Source organism: Choloepus didactylus, chromosome 4 (assembly GCF_015220235.1).
Source record: "Choloepus didactylus isolate mChoDid1 chromosome 4, mChoDid1.pri, whole genome shotgun sequence".
Classification (NCBI taxonomy): Eukaryota; Metazoa; Chordata; class Mammalia; order Pilosa; family Megalonychidae; genus Choloepus; species Choloepus didactylus.
In genome coordinates, this window is record NC_051310.1 from 156,735,695 (window position 1) to 156,750,357 (window position 14,663).

At 38.9% G+C, this 14,663-nt stretch overlaps 1 protein-coding gene across 1 annotated transcript in view; it reads right to left on the reverse strand.

Moving 5' to 3' along the window:
• Window positions 1-13,754, reverse strand: part of DAD1 (defender against cell death 1) — a 43,742-nt gene extending 29,988 nt beyond the window's left edge. Inside the window, exon 1 of the mRNA XM_037834518.1 lies at window positions 13,482-13,754. Within this exon, the coding sequence (XP_037690446.1) occupies window positions 13,482-13,692 (211 nt within the window). The 5' untranslated portion in view covers window positions 13,693-13,754. The remainder of the gene's footprint in view (window positions 1-13,481) is intronic.
• Between the last annotated feature and the right edge of the window lie 909 nt (window positions 13,755-14,663).

The window sequence follows — 14,663 nt, forward strand, 5'->3', positions numbered from 1 at the left end:
CATATGATAAAACCAGACGATATAGAGAATCCAACTCCAAACACACAAATCAAGATATCGGAAGAGACACAGTACCTGGCACAATTAATCAAGAACTACAATCAAGGAATGAAAACAGGGCAAAGGATTTAAAGGACATCAAGAAGACCATGGCCCAGGACATAAGCGACATAAAGAAGACCCTAGAAGAGCATAGAGAAGACACTGCAAGAGTAAATAAAAAAATAGAAGACCTTATGGAAATAAAAGATAATGTTGGCCAAATTAAAAAGACTCTGGATATTCACAATATAAGATTAGAGGAAGCTGAACAACGTCTCAGTGTCCTAGAAGTCCACAGAACAGAAAATGAAAGAACAAAAGAAAGAATGGAGAAAAAAATTGAAAAAAATCGAAATGGATCTCAGGGATATGATAGATAAAATAAAACATCCAAATTTAAGACTCATTGGTGTCCCAGAAGGGGAAGAGAAGGGCAAAGGTTTAGAAAGAGTATTCAAAGAAATTGTTGGGTAAAACTTCCCAAACCTTCTACACAATATAAATACACAAAGCATAAATGCCCGGCAAACTCCAAATAGAATAAATCCAAATAAATCCACTCCGAGATATATTCTGATCAGACTCTCAAATACTGAAGAGAAGGAGCAAGTTCTGAAAGCAGCAGGAGAAAAGCAATTCACCACATACAAAGGAAACAATATAAGACTAAGTTGTGACTACTCAGCGGCCACCATGGAGGCAAGAAGGCAGTGACATGACATATTTAAAACTCTGAGAGAGAAAAATTTCCAACCAAGAATAGTTTATCCAGCAAAATTCTCCTTCAAATTTGAGGGAGAGCTTAAATTTTTCAGACAAACAGATGCTGAGAGACTTTGCCAATAAAAGACCTGCCCTACTTCAGATTCTAAAGGGAGCCCTAACAACAGAGAAACAAAGAAAGGAGAAAGAGATATAGAGAATTTTAACAGACATATATAGCACCTTACATTCCAAATAACCAGGACACTCATTTTTCTCTAGTGATCACGGATCTTTCTCCAGAAGGGACCATAAGCTGGGACATAAAACAAGCCCCAATAAATTAAAAAAAAAAAAAAATTGAATATACTCAAAGCACATTCTCCAACCACAATGGAATACAGATAGAAGTCAATAATTTTTGAACTTTAACTCCACTATTTACTTCCTACATGATACAAAATACACAAACTCCAAGGACAAATCAGTGGTTTTGAACTCAATGAAAAATATGTAATTTTAGACAACTATATAAAGGTGGGGGAATGGAGGAGTATAGGAACACAGTTTATGTGTCCTATTGAAGTGAAGGTGGTATCAAAGAAAAACAAGATTGATATGGATTTAAGAGGTTAATTTTAAGCCCCACAATAAACACAAAGAAATTATCAGAGAATATAACCATAGAGATGAAATGTAGACTTTGGGTTAAGAGAAATAGGGGAAGGGGCAATGGGGAGTTAAGAAATGACTGTAGAGTTGCTGTTTGAGGTGAAGGGAAATTTCTAGTAATGGATGGTGGGAAAGAGCATTACAACATTCTAAATGTGATTAATCCCACTAATGGAAGGCTAGGGAGGGGTGGAATGGGAAGATTTAGGCTGTATATATGTTTCCACAATTGAAAAAAAAAAAAAAAAAAGACAGTCTAAATAGATGACAATTGAATGCCAAGGATGAACTTGGATGGGATTGGAGGATAGAGGACAGGTGGCTCAAAGGGACACAGTTGAGACATAAGGAAAAGGAAATATAGAATGTAAGCTTTGTATCATTGTTGAATCTCTTGTACTTCTTAGCTGTGCTTAATGGGATTGCATAAAAGAATGTTATTGTTCATGGGAATTGTATACGTGAATTATAGTGTTTGTTCAAGGAAGTGTGCAGCTCACTCTCATATGTTCAGAAGACAGAGCAATAGATGATGGATGACAGATAGGGAAAGAGGGAGGGAGGGAGGGAGGGAGACAGGGAAAGAAATAGTGGTCTGACAACATGTTAAAGTTAGTGGATCAGGGTATCGGGGGGGGTCAGGGAATGCTGGAGTTCTGTATATGGGGTTTGTATTGTTTTTGCAGCTGTTCTATAACTTTGAATTTATTTCAAAATAAAATAAAAAAAGAAAAGAAAATCATACAGTCAGAAGAACAGACAAAGAGGAGAAAAAATTAAAGTGTCTCAGGGAGTTAATACACGTCCAAGAAATGCAACATACTCCAAACAGAATAAATCCTAATACACCTACTCAAAGACACACACTAATCAGAATGTCAGATGACAAAGATCAACAGAATTCTGGAAGCAGCAAAAGAAAAGCAATTCGTCACACACAAGGGATTCCTAATAAGGTTAAGTGCCCATTTCTCATCAGAAACCATGGAGGCAAGAAGGCAGGGGTATGATATATTTAAGGTACTGAAAGAGAAAATCTGCCAGCCAAAAATTCTTTATCCAGCAAAACTGTCCTTCAAACATGAGGGAGAGTTTAAAATAATCACACATAAACAGAAACTAAGAGAGTTCATCAGCAAAAGACCTGCCCTACAAGAATTACTAAAGGGAGTTCCACAGGTTGAAAGGAAAAGATAGGAAGGAGTAGCTTGGAGTAGTGTGAAGAAATGAAGATCTTCAATAAAGGTAACTGAAAGGTAAATGCAAAAGCCATTAGTACTGTAACCTCAATATACAACTCTGCTCTTTAATTCCTTTACGAGTCAGAATGCAACTGAACAAGAAAAAGGCATATTTCCTGATAAAGGATATGCAAAATAAAAAGAGATAATGTGGGACAAAAAGAAGATAAACGGGAAAGAGAGGGATATAGAAGCAGAGAAGGTGTATGCTATTGAAACTAAGGTAGTATTTTTTTCAAATTAGTTGGTTATAGATGTAGGTTGTGTAATACAAACCCCATGATAACCATAAAGAAACTATTTTTAAAGATACAGAAACAAAAATAAGAAAGGGATCAGTTCAGATATCTCACAAAAGATCAACTATATAGAAAAGGAGCTTGCAATTAAGGAAAAGAGAAACAGATAAAAGAAATAATATATAAAAACTAAAGGACAAAATGGCTGAAGCATTGCTTTCACAATAATAACACTGAGTGTTAATGAATTAAACTGCCCAATTAAAAGACACAGATTGGCAGAATGGAGAAAAAAGCATGATCCAACTACATAAGGTTGTTTACCTTAGACAAAAAGACATGAATAGATTGAAAATGAAAGGATGGAAAAAGATATGCCTTGCAAATAGTAACTGCATGGTGTAGCTATGATAATATTGGACAAAACAGACTTTAAATCAAAAGTTGTTACAAGAGACAAAGAAAGACACTATATACTAATAAAAAGGACAATCCACCAAGAAGAAATAACAATCATAAATATTTATGAATAGTGCCCCCAAAATATGTGAGGCACACACTAACAAAATTGAAGGGAGAAACAGACACCTCTACAATAACAGTTGGAGACTTCAACACACAACTCTCATCAACAGATAGTATACCTGGACAGAAGAGCAATAAGAAAACAAGAGAACTTGAATAATACGATAAATGAACTAGACCTAACAAACACATATAGACATTGCACCCCAATAGAGCAGGTTACACATTATTCGCAAATGCACATGGATTTCTCTCCAGGATAGACCACATGTTGGGTCACAAAACAAGTCTCAATACAATTTTAAAAGATTGAAACTATACAAAGCATGTTCTCTGACTATAATGGAATGAAGCTAGAAATCAGTAACAGGAAGAGAACTGGAAAATCAACAAATATATGGAAGTCAAATAATACACTCTTAACAATCAATGGGTCACAGAAGAAATTACAAGGGAATCAGTAAATACCTCGAAACAAATGAAAATGAGAACAAAACATATCAAAACATATGGGATGCAGCAAAGGCAGTACTGACAGAGAAATGTACAGTCCTAAATGCCTACGATAAAAAAGAAGAGCTAAAATCAAAGACCTACTGCACAACTGGAGGAAATGGAAATAGAACACCAAACTAAACCCTAAGCAAACAGAAAAAAAAGAAGTAACAATGATTAGAGGAAAAATTTTTTAAATAGAGACTAAAAAAACAAGAGAGCATTAACAAAACCAAAAGTGGGTTCTTTAAAAAGATCAATGAAATCAACAAACCCTTAGCTAGACTGACAAAAAAAAACAAGAGGAAAACTGCAAATAAATAAAATCAGAAATCGGAGGACATTACTACTGACCCCACAGAAACAAAAAGGATCATAAGAGGATATTATGAACAACTGTATACCAACAAATTAGACAATCTGGATGAAACAGACAAATTCCTAGAAACAAACAACCTACACTGACTCTAGAAGAAAAAGAAGACTCCACCAGACCAATCGCAAGTAAAGAGATTGAATCAGTCATCAAAAACCTCTCAACAAAGAAAAGTAAGGACCAGAAGGCTTTACAGGTGAATTCTAGCAAACATTCCAAGAAGAATGAATACCAATCCTGCTCAAACGCTTCAAAAAAATTGAAGAGGAGGGAACAGTACCTAACTCACTCTATGAGGCAACATTTCCTGGTACCAAAGTCAGATAAACATAAGATAAGAAAAATTACAGGCAAATTTCTCTTAAGAATATAGATGCAAAAATCCTCAACAAAATACTAGCAAACTGAATTCAACAGCACTTCAAAAGAATTATATACTATGACCAAGTGGGATTTATCCCAGTTATACAAGGGTGGTTCAACATAAGAAAATCAATTAATGTAATACACACATTAAAAAAACAAAGGGAAAAAAGGCATGATCATCTCAGTTGATGCAGGAAAGGCATTTAACAAAATCCAGCATTCTTTCTTGATTAAAAAAAAAAAAAAAAAAAACACTTAGAAAAATAGGAATAGAAGGAAACTTCCTCAACATGATAAAGGGCATATATGAAAAACACTGCTAACATCATGCTCAGGGCTGAAAGACTGAAAGCTTCCCCTCTAAGATCCAGAACAAGAAAAGGATGCCCACTGTCACCGTTTGTTCTAGTTTGCTAATGCTGCCAGAATGCAAAACACCAGAGATGGACTGGCTTTCATAAAAGGGTGTTTATTTGGTTACAAAGTTACAGTCTTAAGGCCATAAAGTGTCCAAGGTAAGACATCAGCAATCAGGTACCTTCACTGGAGGATGGCTAATGGTGTCCAGGAAACCTCTGTTAGCTGGGAAGGCACCATGCTGCCGTCTGCTCCAAAGTTCTAGTTTCAAAATGGCTTTCTCCCAGGATGTTCCTCTCGAGGCTGCAGTTCCTCAAAAATGTCACTCTTAGTTGCACCTGGGGTATTTGTCCTCTCTCAGCTTCTCCAGAACAAGAGTCTGCTTTCAGCGGCCATCTTCAAACTGTCTCTTCTGTAGCTCCTCTCTCAGCTCCTGGGCGTTCTTCAGAGTGTCCCTCTTGGCTGTAGCTCCTATTCAAAATGTCACTCACAGCTGCACTGCACTGAGTTCCCTCTGCCCCTCAGCTCATTTATATGGCTCCACTGATCAAGGCCCACCCTGAATCAGTGGGGCCACGCCTCCATGGAAATATCTCATCAGAGTTATCACCTACAGTTGGGTGGGGCGCACTTCCATGCAAACAACCTAATCCAAATGTTCCAACTTAATCCCCACTAGTATGTCTGCCCCACAAGATTGCATCAAAAAATATGGCTTTTTCTGGGGGACATAATACATTCAAACCAGCACATCACTGTTATTCAACTTTGTACTAGAAGTTCTATTCAGAGCAATTAGGCAAGAAAAAGAAACAAAGGCATTCAGGTTGGAAAGGAAGAAGTAAAGCTTTCACTTTTTGCAGATGACATGATCCTATATAAAGTCCCAAAAAATCAACAACAAAGCTATTAGAGCTAATAAACGAATCCAGCAAAGTGGCAGGGTACAAGATCTACATTGCAAAAATCAGTAGTATTTCTATACACTGGTAATGAGCAATCTGAAGAGATAATCAAGAAAAAATTCCATTTACAATAGCAACTAATAATAAAATATCTCAGAATAAATTTTACCAAGGATGCAAAGGGCTTATACACAGAAAACTATAAAACTTTGCTAAAAGAAGTCAAAGGTCTAAATAAATCAAGGACATTCCATGCTCCTGAGTAAGAGGACTAAATATCATTAGGATGTCAATTTTACCCCAAATTATTTAGAGATTCAATGCAATCCCCATCAAAATTCAATAGCCTACTGTGCAGAGATGGAAAAGCCAATCATCAAATTTATTTGGAAGCATAAAAGGCTCCGAATAGCCAAAGCCATTTTGAAAAAGCACGAAGTTGGAGGACTCACACTTCCTGACTTCAAAATTTAATACAAAGCTACAGTGATCAAAACAGCATGGTACTGGCACAAGGACAGAAATATAAACCAATGAAATCAAATTGAGAGTTCAGAAACAGACCCTTACATCCATGGCCAACTGATTTTTGACAAGGCTGCCAAGTCCACTCAACTTGGACAGAATAGTTTCTTCAACAAATGTTGCTTAGAGAACAGGATATCCATATGCAAAAGAATGAAAGAGGACCCCTACCTCACACCATATACAAAAATTAACTCAAAATGGATCAAAGACCTAAATATAAGAACCAGGACTATAAGACTCCTAGAAGAAAATGTAGGGCAGCATCTTCAGAATCTTGTCTTAAGCAATGGTTTCTTAGACTTGACACCCAAAGCACAAGAAACAAAAGAAAAAATAGAAAATAGAACCTCATCAAAATTAAAAACTTTTGTGCATCACAGGACTTTACTGCGAAAGTGAAAAGACAACCTACACAATGGAAGAAAATCCAATTTGAAATAATCCAATTTAAAAATGGGCAAAAGACTTGAAATAGACATCTCTCCAATACAAATGGCTAAAAGGCACATAACAAATGCTCATTAGCTACTAGAAAAATAAAAAAACATTAGATAACATTTGTTCCGGTTTGCTAATGCTACCATTATGCAAAATACCAGAAACAGATTGGTTTTTATAAGGGTTTTTATAAGGGTTATTTGGTTACAAATTTACAGTCTGAAGGTCATGAAAGTGTCCAAATTAAGGCATCAACACAAGTATACCTTCAGCAAAGGAAAGTCAATGGCATTCGGAAAACCTCTGTTAGCTGGGAAGGCCATATGGCTGGCATCTGCTGAACCTGGGTTGTGTTCTAGCTTCTCTCTCAGCTTCTGTGCATTCTTCAAAATGTTGTTCTTCAGGTGTTTTGTCCTCTCTTAGCTTCTCCAGAGCAAAGTGTCAGCAAAAGTCTGCTTTCAATGGCCGTCTCCAAATTGTCTCTCTTGGCTGCAGCAGAGGACCTTCTGTTTGTGAGCTTTTAGAGGGCTCCAGTGATTAAATCAAGACCCACCCTGAATGGGCAGGGTCCATATCTCTATGGAAATAATAAAACATTTCACCCACAGTTGATTGAGTCACATCTCCATGGAGACATTCAACCAAAGGATTCCAACCTAATCAACACTAATGCATCTGACCCCACAAGATTACATTAAAGAACATGGCATTTTGGGGGACATAATATATCCAAACCAGCACATTCCACCCCCTGGACCCCAAAAGGACATAATCTTTCCATATACAAAATACATCCATTCATCCCATCACAATGTCACAAAAACTTAAATCATTTCAGTAACAATTGGTAAGTAAAAGATCCTATAAAAATCAGTTACAGGCATGGTCTGTCCTAAGGCAAGATTCCCCTCTAGCTGTGGACTTGTAAAACTTAGAACAAGTTACCTGCTGCCAATAAAATAAGGAGGGACAGTCATAGGATAAACATTCCCACTGCCATAAGGAGAAATTGAAAGGAAAACCAGGTTCACAGGACCAAAACAATTCCTAAAACCTGCAGGGCAAAATCTATTATTGGATTTCAAAGTCTGAATGTCATTTATAGAATGACATTGTAACCTTGGGGCTTGAGAGAATGGAAGTCCAACCCTTTTCAAAGGCTTTTGCCACAGCCCTTTTCTCTCCAAAGGTTGGGGTGAGTGTTCCAACATATCCACACATTGGGGAGACTACCTTCTCAGCCCTACCCTCTTCAAACACTGGGGTGCCACCAAGACTCTGCCTCTCTGGGGCAAAGGTTCTCCCCTCTCTGAACAGTGGGATGGTGGCCAGGCTCTCCCCAATCCCCAAGGAATGTGCTCAACCCTCTCTGAGGCCTGGGGTGGCAGCACTCTTCCTGAGAATCAAGGCGGAAGACCTGCACTCTGCCTTTGGGGCAGGCTCACCCCTTCCATGTGCATGGGCTGCCCGGCTTGTCCCACCCGAGACCTCTTGACTCCAGACCTCAACCTCCATGGTTCTGTCTTTGAAGAAGTGTTTCTTTCAATTTGTTCCTTCTCTATCCCCTCCAGTACAGACCAGTAGCGGTTCCGTTTATACAGATATGACAAAAATTCTGTAGGCTTGGCATGCAGTTTACAGGGGTCTAAACCATCAGACAATGGACTTTCCGCAAATCCATTCTGGATAACTCCATCTCCAATCCTGGCTTGTACTGAAATGGTGGTAGGGTTCCATGTTTGGTTAAATCTTCATGTGGGGCTGTAGCCTCTGGGGTCTCACTTTCTGGAAGCCCAGAAATTTCCAAACTATCAGATTCTGGTTTCTTTGTACCTAAGAGTTCAATTCTCAGTTTATCTCTGTCCTCTCGCATTTTACTATAAGCTGCAAGGAGAAGCCAGGCCACATCGTCCACATGTAGTTTGGAGATCCCTTGAGCTAAGTATTCCAGGTTGTTGCTTTCAAATTCTGCCTTCCATCCAACACCAGGACTCAATTTTGCCAAATTCTCTGCCACTTTAAAACAAAGATCGCCTTTCTTCCAGTTTGCAACAACACATTCAACATTTCTGTCCAAGGTCTCATCAGAAGTATCTTTAGAGTCCACATTTCTAACAACAATCTCTTCAAAGCAATCTAGGCCTCTTCTATCAACTACTCACAGTTCTTCCAGAATCTTCCCATTATCCATTTAAAAAGCTGTTCCAACATGTTTGGGATTTGCAAACCCAGCAGCACCCCACTTCTCTGGTACCAAAATCTGTTCTGGTTTGCTAATGCTGCTATTATGCAAAATACCAGAAATTGATTGGCTTTTATAAAGGTGTTTATTTGGTTACAAATTCAGTCTGACAGCCATAAAAATGTCCAAGTTAAGGCACCAACATGAGTATACCTTCACTGAAGGAAGGCCAACGGTGTCCAGAAAAACCTCTGTTAGCTGGAAAGGTACATGGCTGGCGTCTGCTGATCCCAAGCTGTGTTCCAACTCCTCTCTCAGCTTCTGTGCATTCTTCAAAATGTTGCTCCTGGGGCGTTTTGTCCTCTCTTAGCTTCTCCAGAGCAAAGTGTCAGCAAAAATCTGCTTTCGGTGGCCGTCTCCAAAATGTCTCTCTTGTCTGGAGCTGAGGTCCTTCTGTTTGTGAGCTTTTATAGGGCTCCAGTGATTAAATCAAGACCCACCCTGAATGCATGGGGTCTATATCTCCATGGAAATAAAATGTTTCACCCACAGTTGACTGAGTCACATCTCCATGGAAACATTCAAAGGATTCCAACCTAATCAACACTAATACGTGTGCCCCTACAAGAGTACATTAAAGAACGTGGCATTTTGGGTGAACATAATACATTCAAACCAGCGCACCATTTCACATCAACTAGATGTGAAAACTATTCACATAGTTTTTGCAACTATTTTAAAAAAAAAGAAAATTAAAAGTGTTGGAGAGGATGTGGAGAAATAAGAACACTCATTCCTTGCTGGTGGGAATGTAAAATAGTGCAACCATTGTGGAAGACAGTTTGGCAGTTCCTCAGAAAGCTAAATATAGAATTACCATATGACCTAGCAATCCTACTACTAGGTATATACCCAAAAGAATTGAAAGCAGGGACTCAAACAGATACTTGTACATCCATGCTCACAGCAGCATTATTCATAATTGCCAATACATGGAAGCAACCCAAGTGTCTATCAACTGATGAATAAACAAAATATCATGTATACATACAATGGAGTATTATTCAGCATTAAAAAGGAGTGAAGTTCCTGAATCATGTGACAACATAGATGAACCTTGAAGACATCATATTGAGTGAAATAAGCCAGATACAAAAGAATAAATACTGTATGATCTCACTGATATGAATTAATTAGAATAAGCAAACTCATTAAGTCAGAATCTAGAATTTATAGCCTACCAAGGTCTCGGTTGGGTGTGAGGGATGGGGAGTCAATGCTTAAATTGAAAAGAATTTCTATTTGAGTGGACTTATACACCTTTGGAAACGGATGGTCATGATGGTAGCACAAAAGTGTGAATGTAATTAATAGCATTGAATTATACAGTGGTACCTCGGTACTAGACTGCTTTGAAATTCGGCCAATTTGGTACTTGATGCATTGTGATGTGAAACTTTTGTCCCGGTACTCATCATCTGTTTGCTACTCAAGCGCAAATGTCGGTTGCCTCATGACTCCACTACCCTTTCCAGCCGAAACAAAGGGTCAAGTATTAGTCACGTAATAGCTCTTGCCCTGTGCACATCCCCTTGCAGTCTTATCTTAGCTTCTGTGGTCATTTTGCATACTTTTGCGCTGTTTTTTTTTTCTCATCATGTGTCCTAAGAAAATGAGCAGTGATAGCACTGAGCAGGAAAGAAAATTACTTTGCACCACCATTGAGCAAAAAAAAGGAAACAATAGGCAAATATGAGAGCAGTACTCTTATTACTGATCTTGCTAAGGAATACAATATGCCTAGAACAATGGTCTCCACCATAAAGAATAAAGAAGTAATAAGAAAGGCTGACGTTGAGGAGTTTGTGGAGAAACACAGTGAAGAGCTCGGCACTGAGGAGCTACAGGAACTACAGAAGCAGCAGCAATAAGAGGTGGCTGAAGAGATTTCTTCAGGTGAGGAGGAGATAAGGGAGAACATCCCCAGCTCCTTTATAAAAGAAATGTGTGCAAAATGGGCAAAAAGTTCAAAACTTTGAGGAGAAGTACCATCCAAAGCTCTGACAAGCAGAAATGTGAATTTACTGAACGACCAAAGAAGTTCACATTTTCAAGAAATTCTGAAAAGAGAACAGAAGCAGTCCTCGTCGGATAAGTTTTTAGTGAAGGTAACAGTGTGTCAGAACCTGTTGCAAGTTGGAGGGAAAAAAAGGCAGAGAGAAAGAACACCTGAAGTGCAAGTGTCCGATGTTCTATTGGACTCTCTTTCCAAGCATCACTCCATGCAAGCTCTCCTCCTGACCACTCTCCTCCCACCATCCCATTAGGCCATGGACTCTTCTCAGTATAGTTAAAGTCAAGCTTTTATTTTATTTAAACTAAGTATCTATTAACTTATTGGTTTATTTATCATGTAAAGTAATGATATACAACCATATCTTTTTACATTTTGCCTTAAAAATGTCATTGTCTTTGGTTTGGGAACACATTAATTTATTTACACTATTCCTTATGGGAAAAATGTTTGGTACTCATTTTTTTTGGTACTCATCACACCTCCCAGAACCAATGAACAATGAGTACCAAGGTACCACTGTATATGTGAATGTGGTTAAAAGGAGAAACTTTAGGTCATATATATGTTACTAGAATAAAAATTAAAAGAAAAAACATAGGACTGTACAACACAGTGAACTCTATTGTAAATGATAAACTACAGTACTATTATAAAAATGTTCTTTCATGAATTATAACAAATGTATCATACTAATGCAAGGTATTAGTAATAAGTAGTATATGGGAAAAAAATATATACCGTAATGTAAACTATGGACTACAGTTAATAGTACAACCATAATATTCTGTCATCAACTGTAATGAAGGTACCACACTAATACAAAGTGTTAATGGGGGGGGGCATATGAGAACTCTATTTTCATCATGATTTTTCTGTAAACCTAAAACTTCTCTAATAAAAAAATCATTAAAAGAAAACATTTATCAAAGAAAAAAAAAAAAACAAATTTGAAATTCCCCACCAAAACCAGCCACCAGTTGATGATCTGGTCTAAAAAATGGGAGAGGAGGGAGGATTTAAGGTTAGTGCTTTAGAGAGAAATGCAAATAACACCCTTTGTGGCAGCTGTGAATTATCATAAGTCTTTCTCTTCCTAACTTTCACCTCCAATTTATTTTCTAGCCCAATTACCTGTATCTGTTATATCTGATAATGGTTACACAGCAACTCCTGAAGGCCAGGATGCTGCCACAAGGAACCAGCTCTTGGTCATTTAGGACAAAATTCCAAGATTATAATTAAATATCCAATCAAAATGTTAACTCTGAAAAGTCAGACCAGGCTAGTGCACAAGGTCATTAAGTCCTGAGAAAGAGGGGAGAAGGCAGAAGTATCTCTGGAATGAGTCTGAACTAGCAATTCGAATGTGTGAAAAGCATTCTGTGGATCTGTAACTTTAAGCAGAGTATCACTATATATGAAATCTCTAGACAACTCTAATTCTGTATTTTGTATGCCTGTGTCCCAATCTGAATGTAAACTCTCTGAAGACAAGGAACACACACCTAATGTCTCCAACAATTTTTACCAAGGTAACTTGTACTGGACTAAAATCGAGTTGATGGCCTCCCTGATGATCATACTGAAAAAATCTTGATTTCTAACATGTTCTCAAAGCCAAGAAACAGGCGATACCAGCGAATGCAAAAGCACATGTGACCATCTATAAAATTAAACTAGCTACCACTCTCTAGGCCAAGCCTGGACTCAGTAGTCACAAAATCCCTGTTGGGCAGCAAGGGTCATATTTTGGCAAAAAATTTATGGGGCCAATCAACTTTAAGTAAATATGGCAGACCACAAGGTATGAATGCTGGGAACCAGAAAGAAAAATAAAGCTAACATGAAATTATGTAAATAAAAATTGAGCTCAGGACAACGAATTAACAGCTTCATCCACAAGGTAGTAAGTAGGAGTAACTAACACCCAAAGTCAAGTAAAGGATGACCGCATCTTATACTGTCCATTGAAACACCTCACTGGAGGTTAGTACTGATTAGACAAAGCGGAGATGATCCCGAGTTGGGTTTTTCACTTAAAAAGACGAACTTTAAAGGTTTTCCTTGGGTCAGTATGAAGTAGAGCCACCCACCAGGAACAACAGCAGCATAAAGGTAGATTCTTAGTTTTAATTCCAGCTCCTAAGCAGATGTGTGCCATTAAACATGTAACAGCCTTTCTGAGCCTCGGTTTCCTCATTCATAAAAAGGACAATGAAGGTTCTTATCATAACTTCGCGGGTAGGCAGAGATAAAATAGAAAAGAGTACTTATAAGAATAGAAACAACGCACCAAAGTTACACATTATTACTGCGATTACTTATAAAATCATTACCCGCCAAGATGAAGCTCCCCACACAAGAGATGAAGCCCGAGAGGAAAGAGTTGAAGGGGAAGGTCCCCACGAGGAGACAATAACCGAACTGCAGCGCCCCGGTCAGCAGGATATATAGGAGGTACGCGTCCAGCAACTTCAGACGCTGCGGAGTGGAGCTCAAATACTCCTCTAGAAAACGCGAGATCACCGACACTACAGATGCAGACATGACTACTCGGACCCGCGCTCCCACAACGCTAACGAAGCCGAACACTGTGCCGGAAGTGGCGTTTGCGCATGCGTACTGCTATCAACTCGCTCTGCCCTCCGAAGTATGCCAATTTGCGCAGGCGTAACAGCTGCAGCGCAGACGCAGAATTCATCTCCAGACAGCGAACTACAGCCAAAAAAAAAGTTAACGCGCCTGCGCAATAAATTTCGCTGGATTGAAGACGTGTAATCTTTTTGTCCTATTTCCGTCAGGTTGGTCACGCCCACAGTCCCACAGTTGCTCTGGCAACTATATACTGTAGTAGTAAGAGAAGGAAGGGTTTTAGGGCGGACAGCGTAGCTACCCGAGGCTTTCTTTGGTCCTCCCGCGTCTTTAAAGATTAACTGGATATGTTTTGACGCAATGCCTGGCGCTCGTGGGGTTCGGTACCAGCCCTAATTCTGTTAGGGGCGCTGACTGTAGATGCCTGTCATGGATTATTGGAGCAACTCGGGGGGTGGCGGGAGCTTGATCTCTACCGGGCCCTGAGGGCACTTATGGATAAACGGGGTAGGATACGAGTCCGCAGGTATTCAACTAAGTTGTAGAGACCCTCAAATGAATCAGATACAGTCGCCGCCTTCAAAGGGCGGGTGATAGGAAGAAGAGACGGAAAGAACCCACGATAATCGTACACAGAATATGATCAAACTCGCGGCCCTCTGCCCCCACTGGCATCTTGAACCCGGTGAAAATCCCAGGATGCCGGAGTGAAAAGCCCGCAGGAGCACGCGTAGTCCAACCCCTATCCCCTCCACCTCATTTTGCAAAGGAAATTGACGGTTTGAGGTTTTTTATTTTAACAAGCGGGATTGATTATTTAATTTTAGCTTTAAAAAAAAAACTCTCAATTTCTGACTCCCCTTGCCTTTTTAATTTCACAAGAAAAATTTTCACCTTCCAACCCTAGTTCATCTCACCTTTCAGCT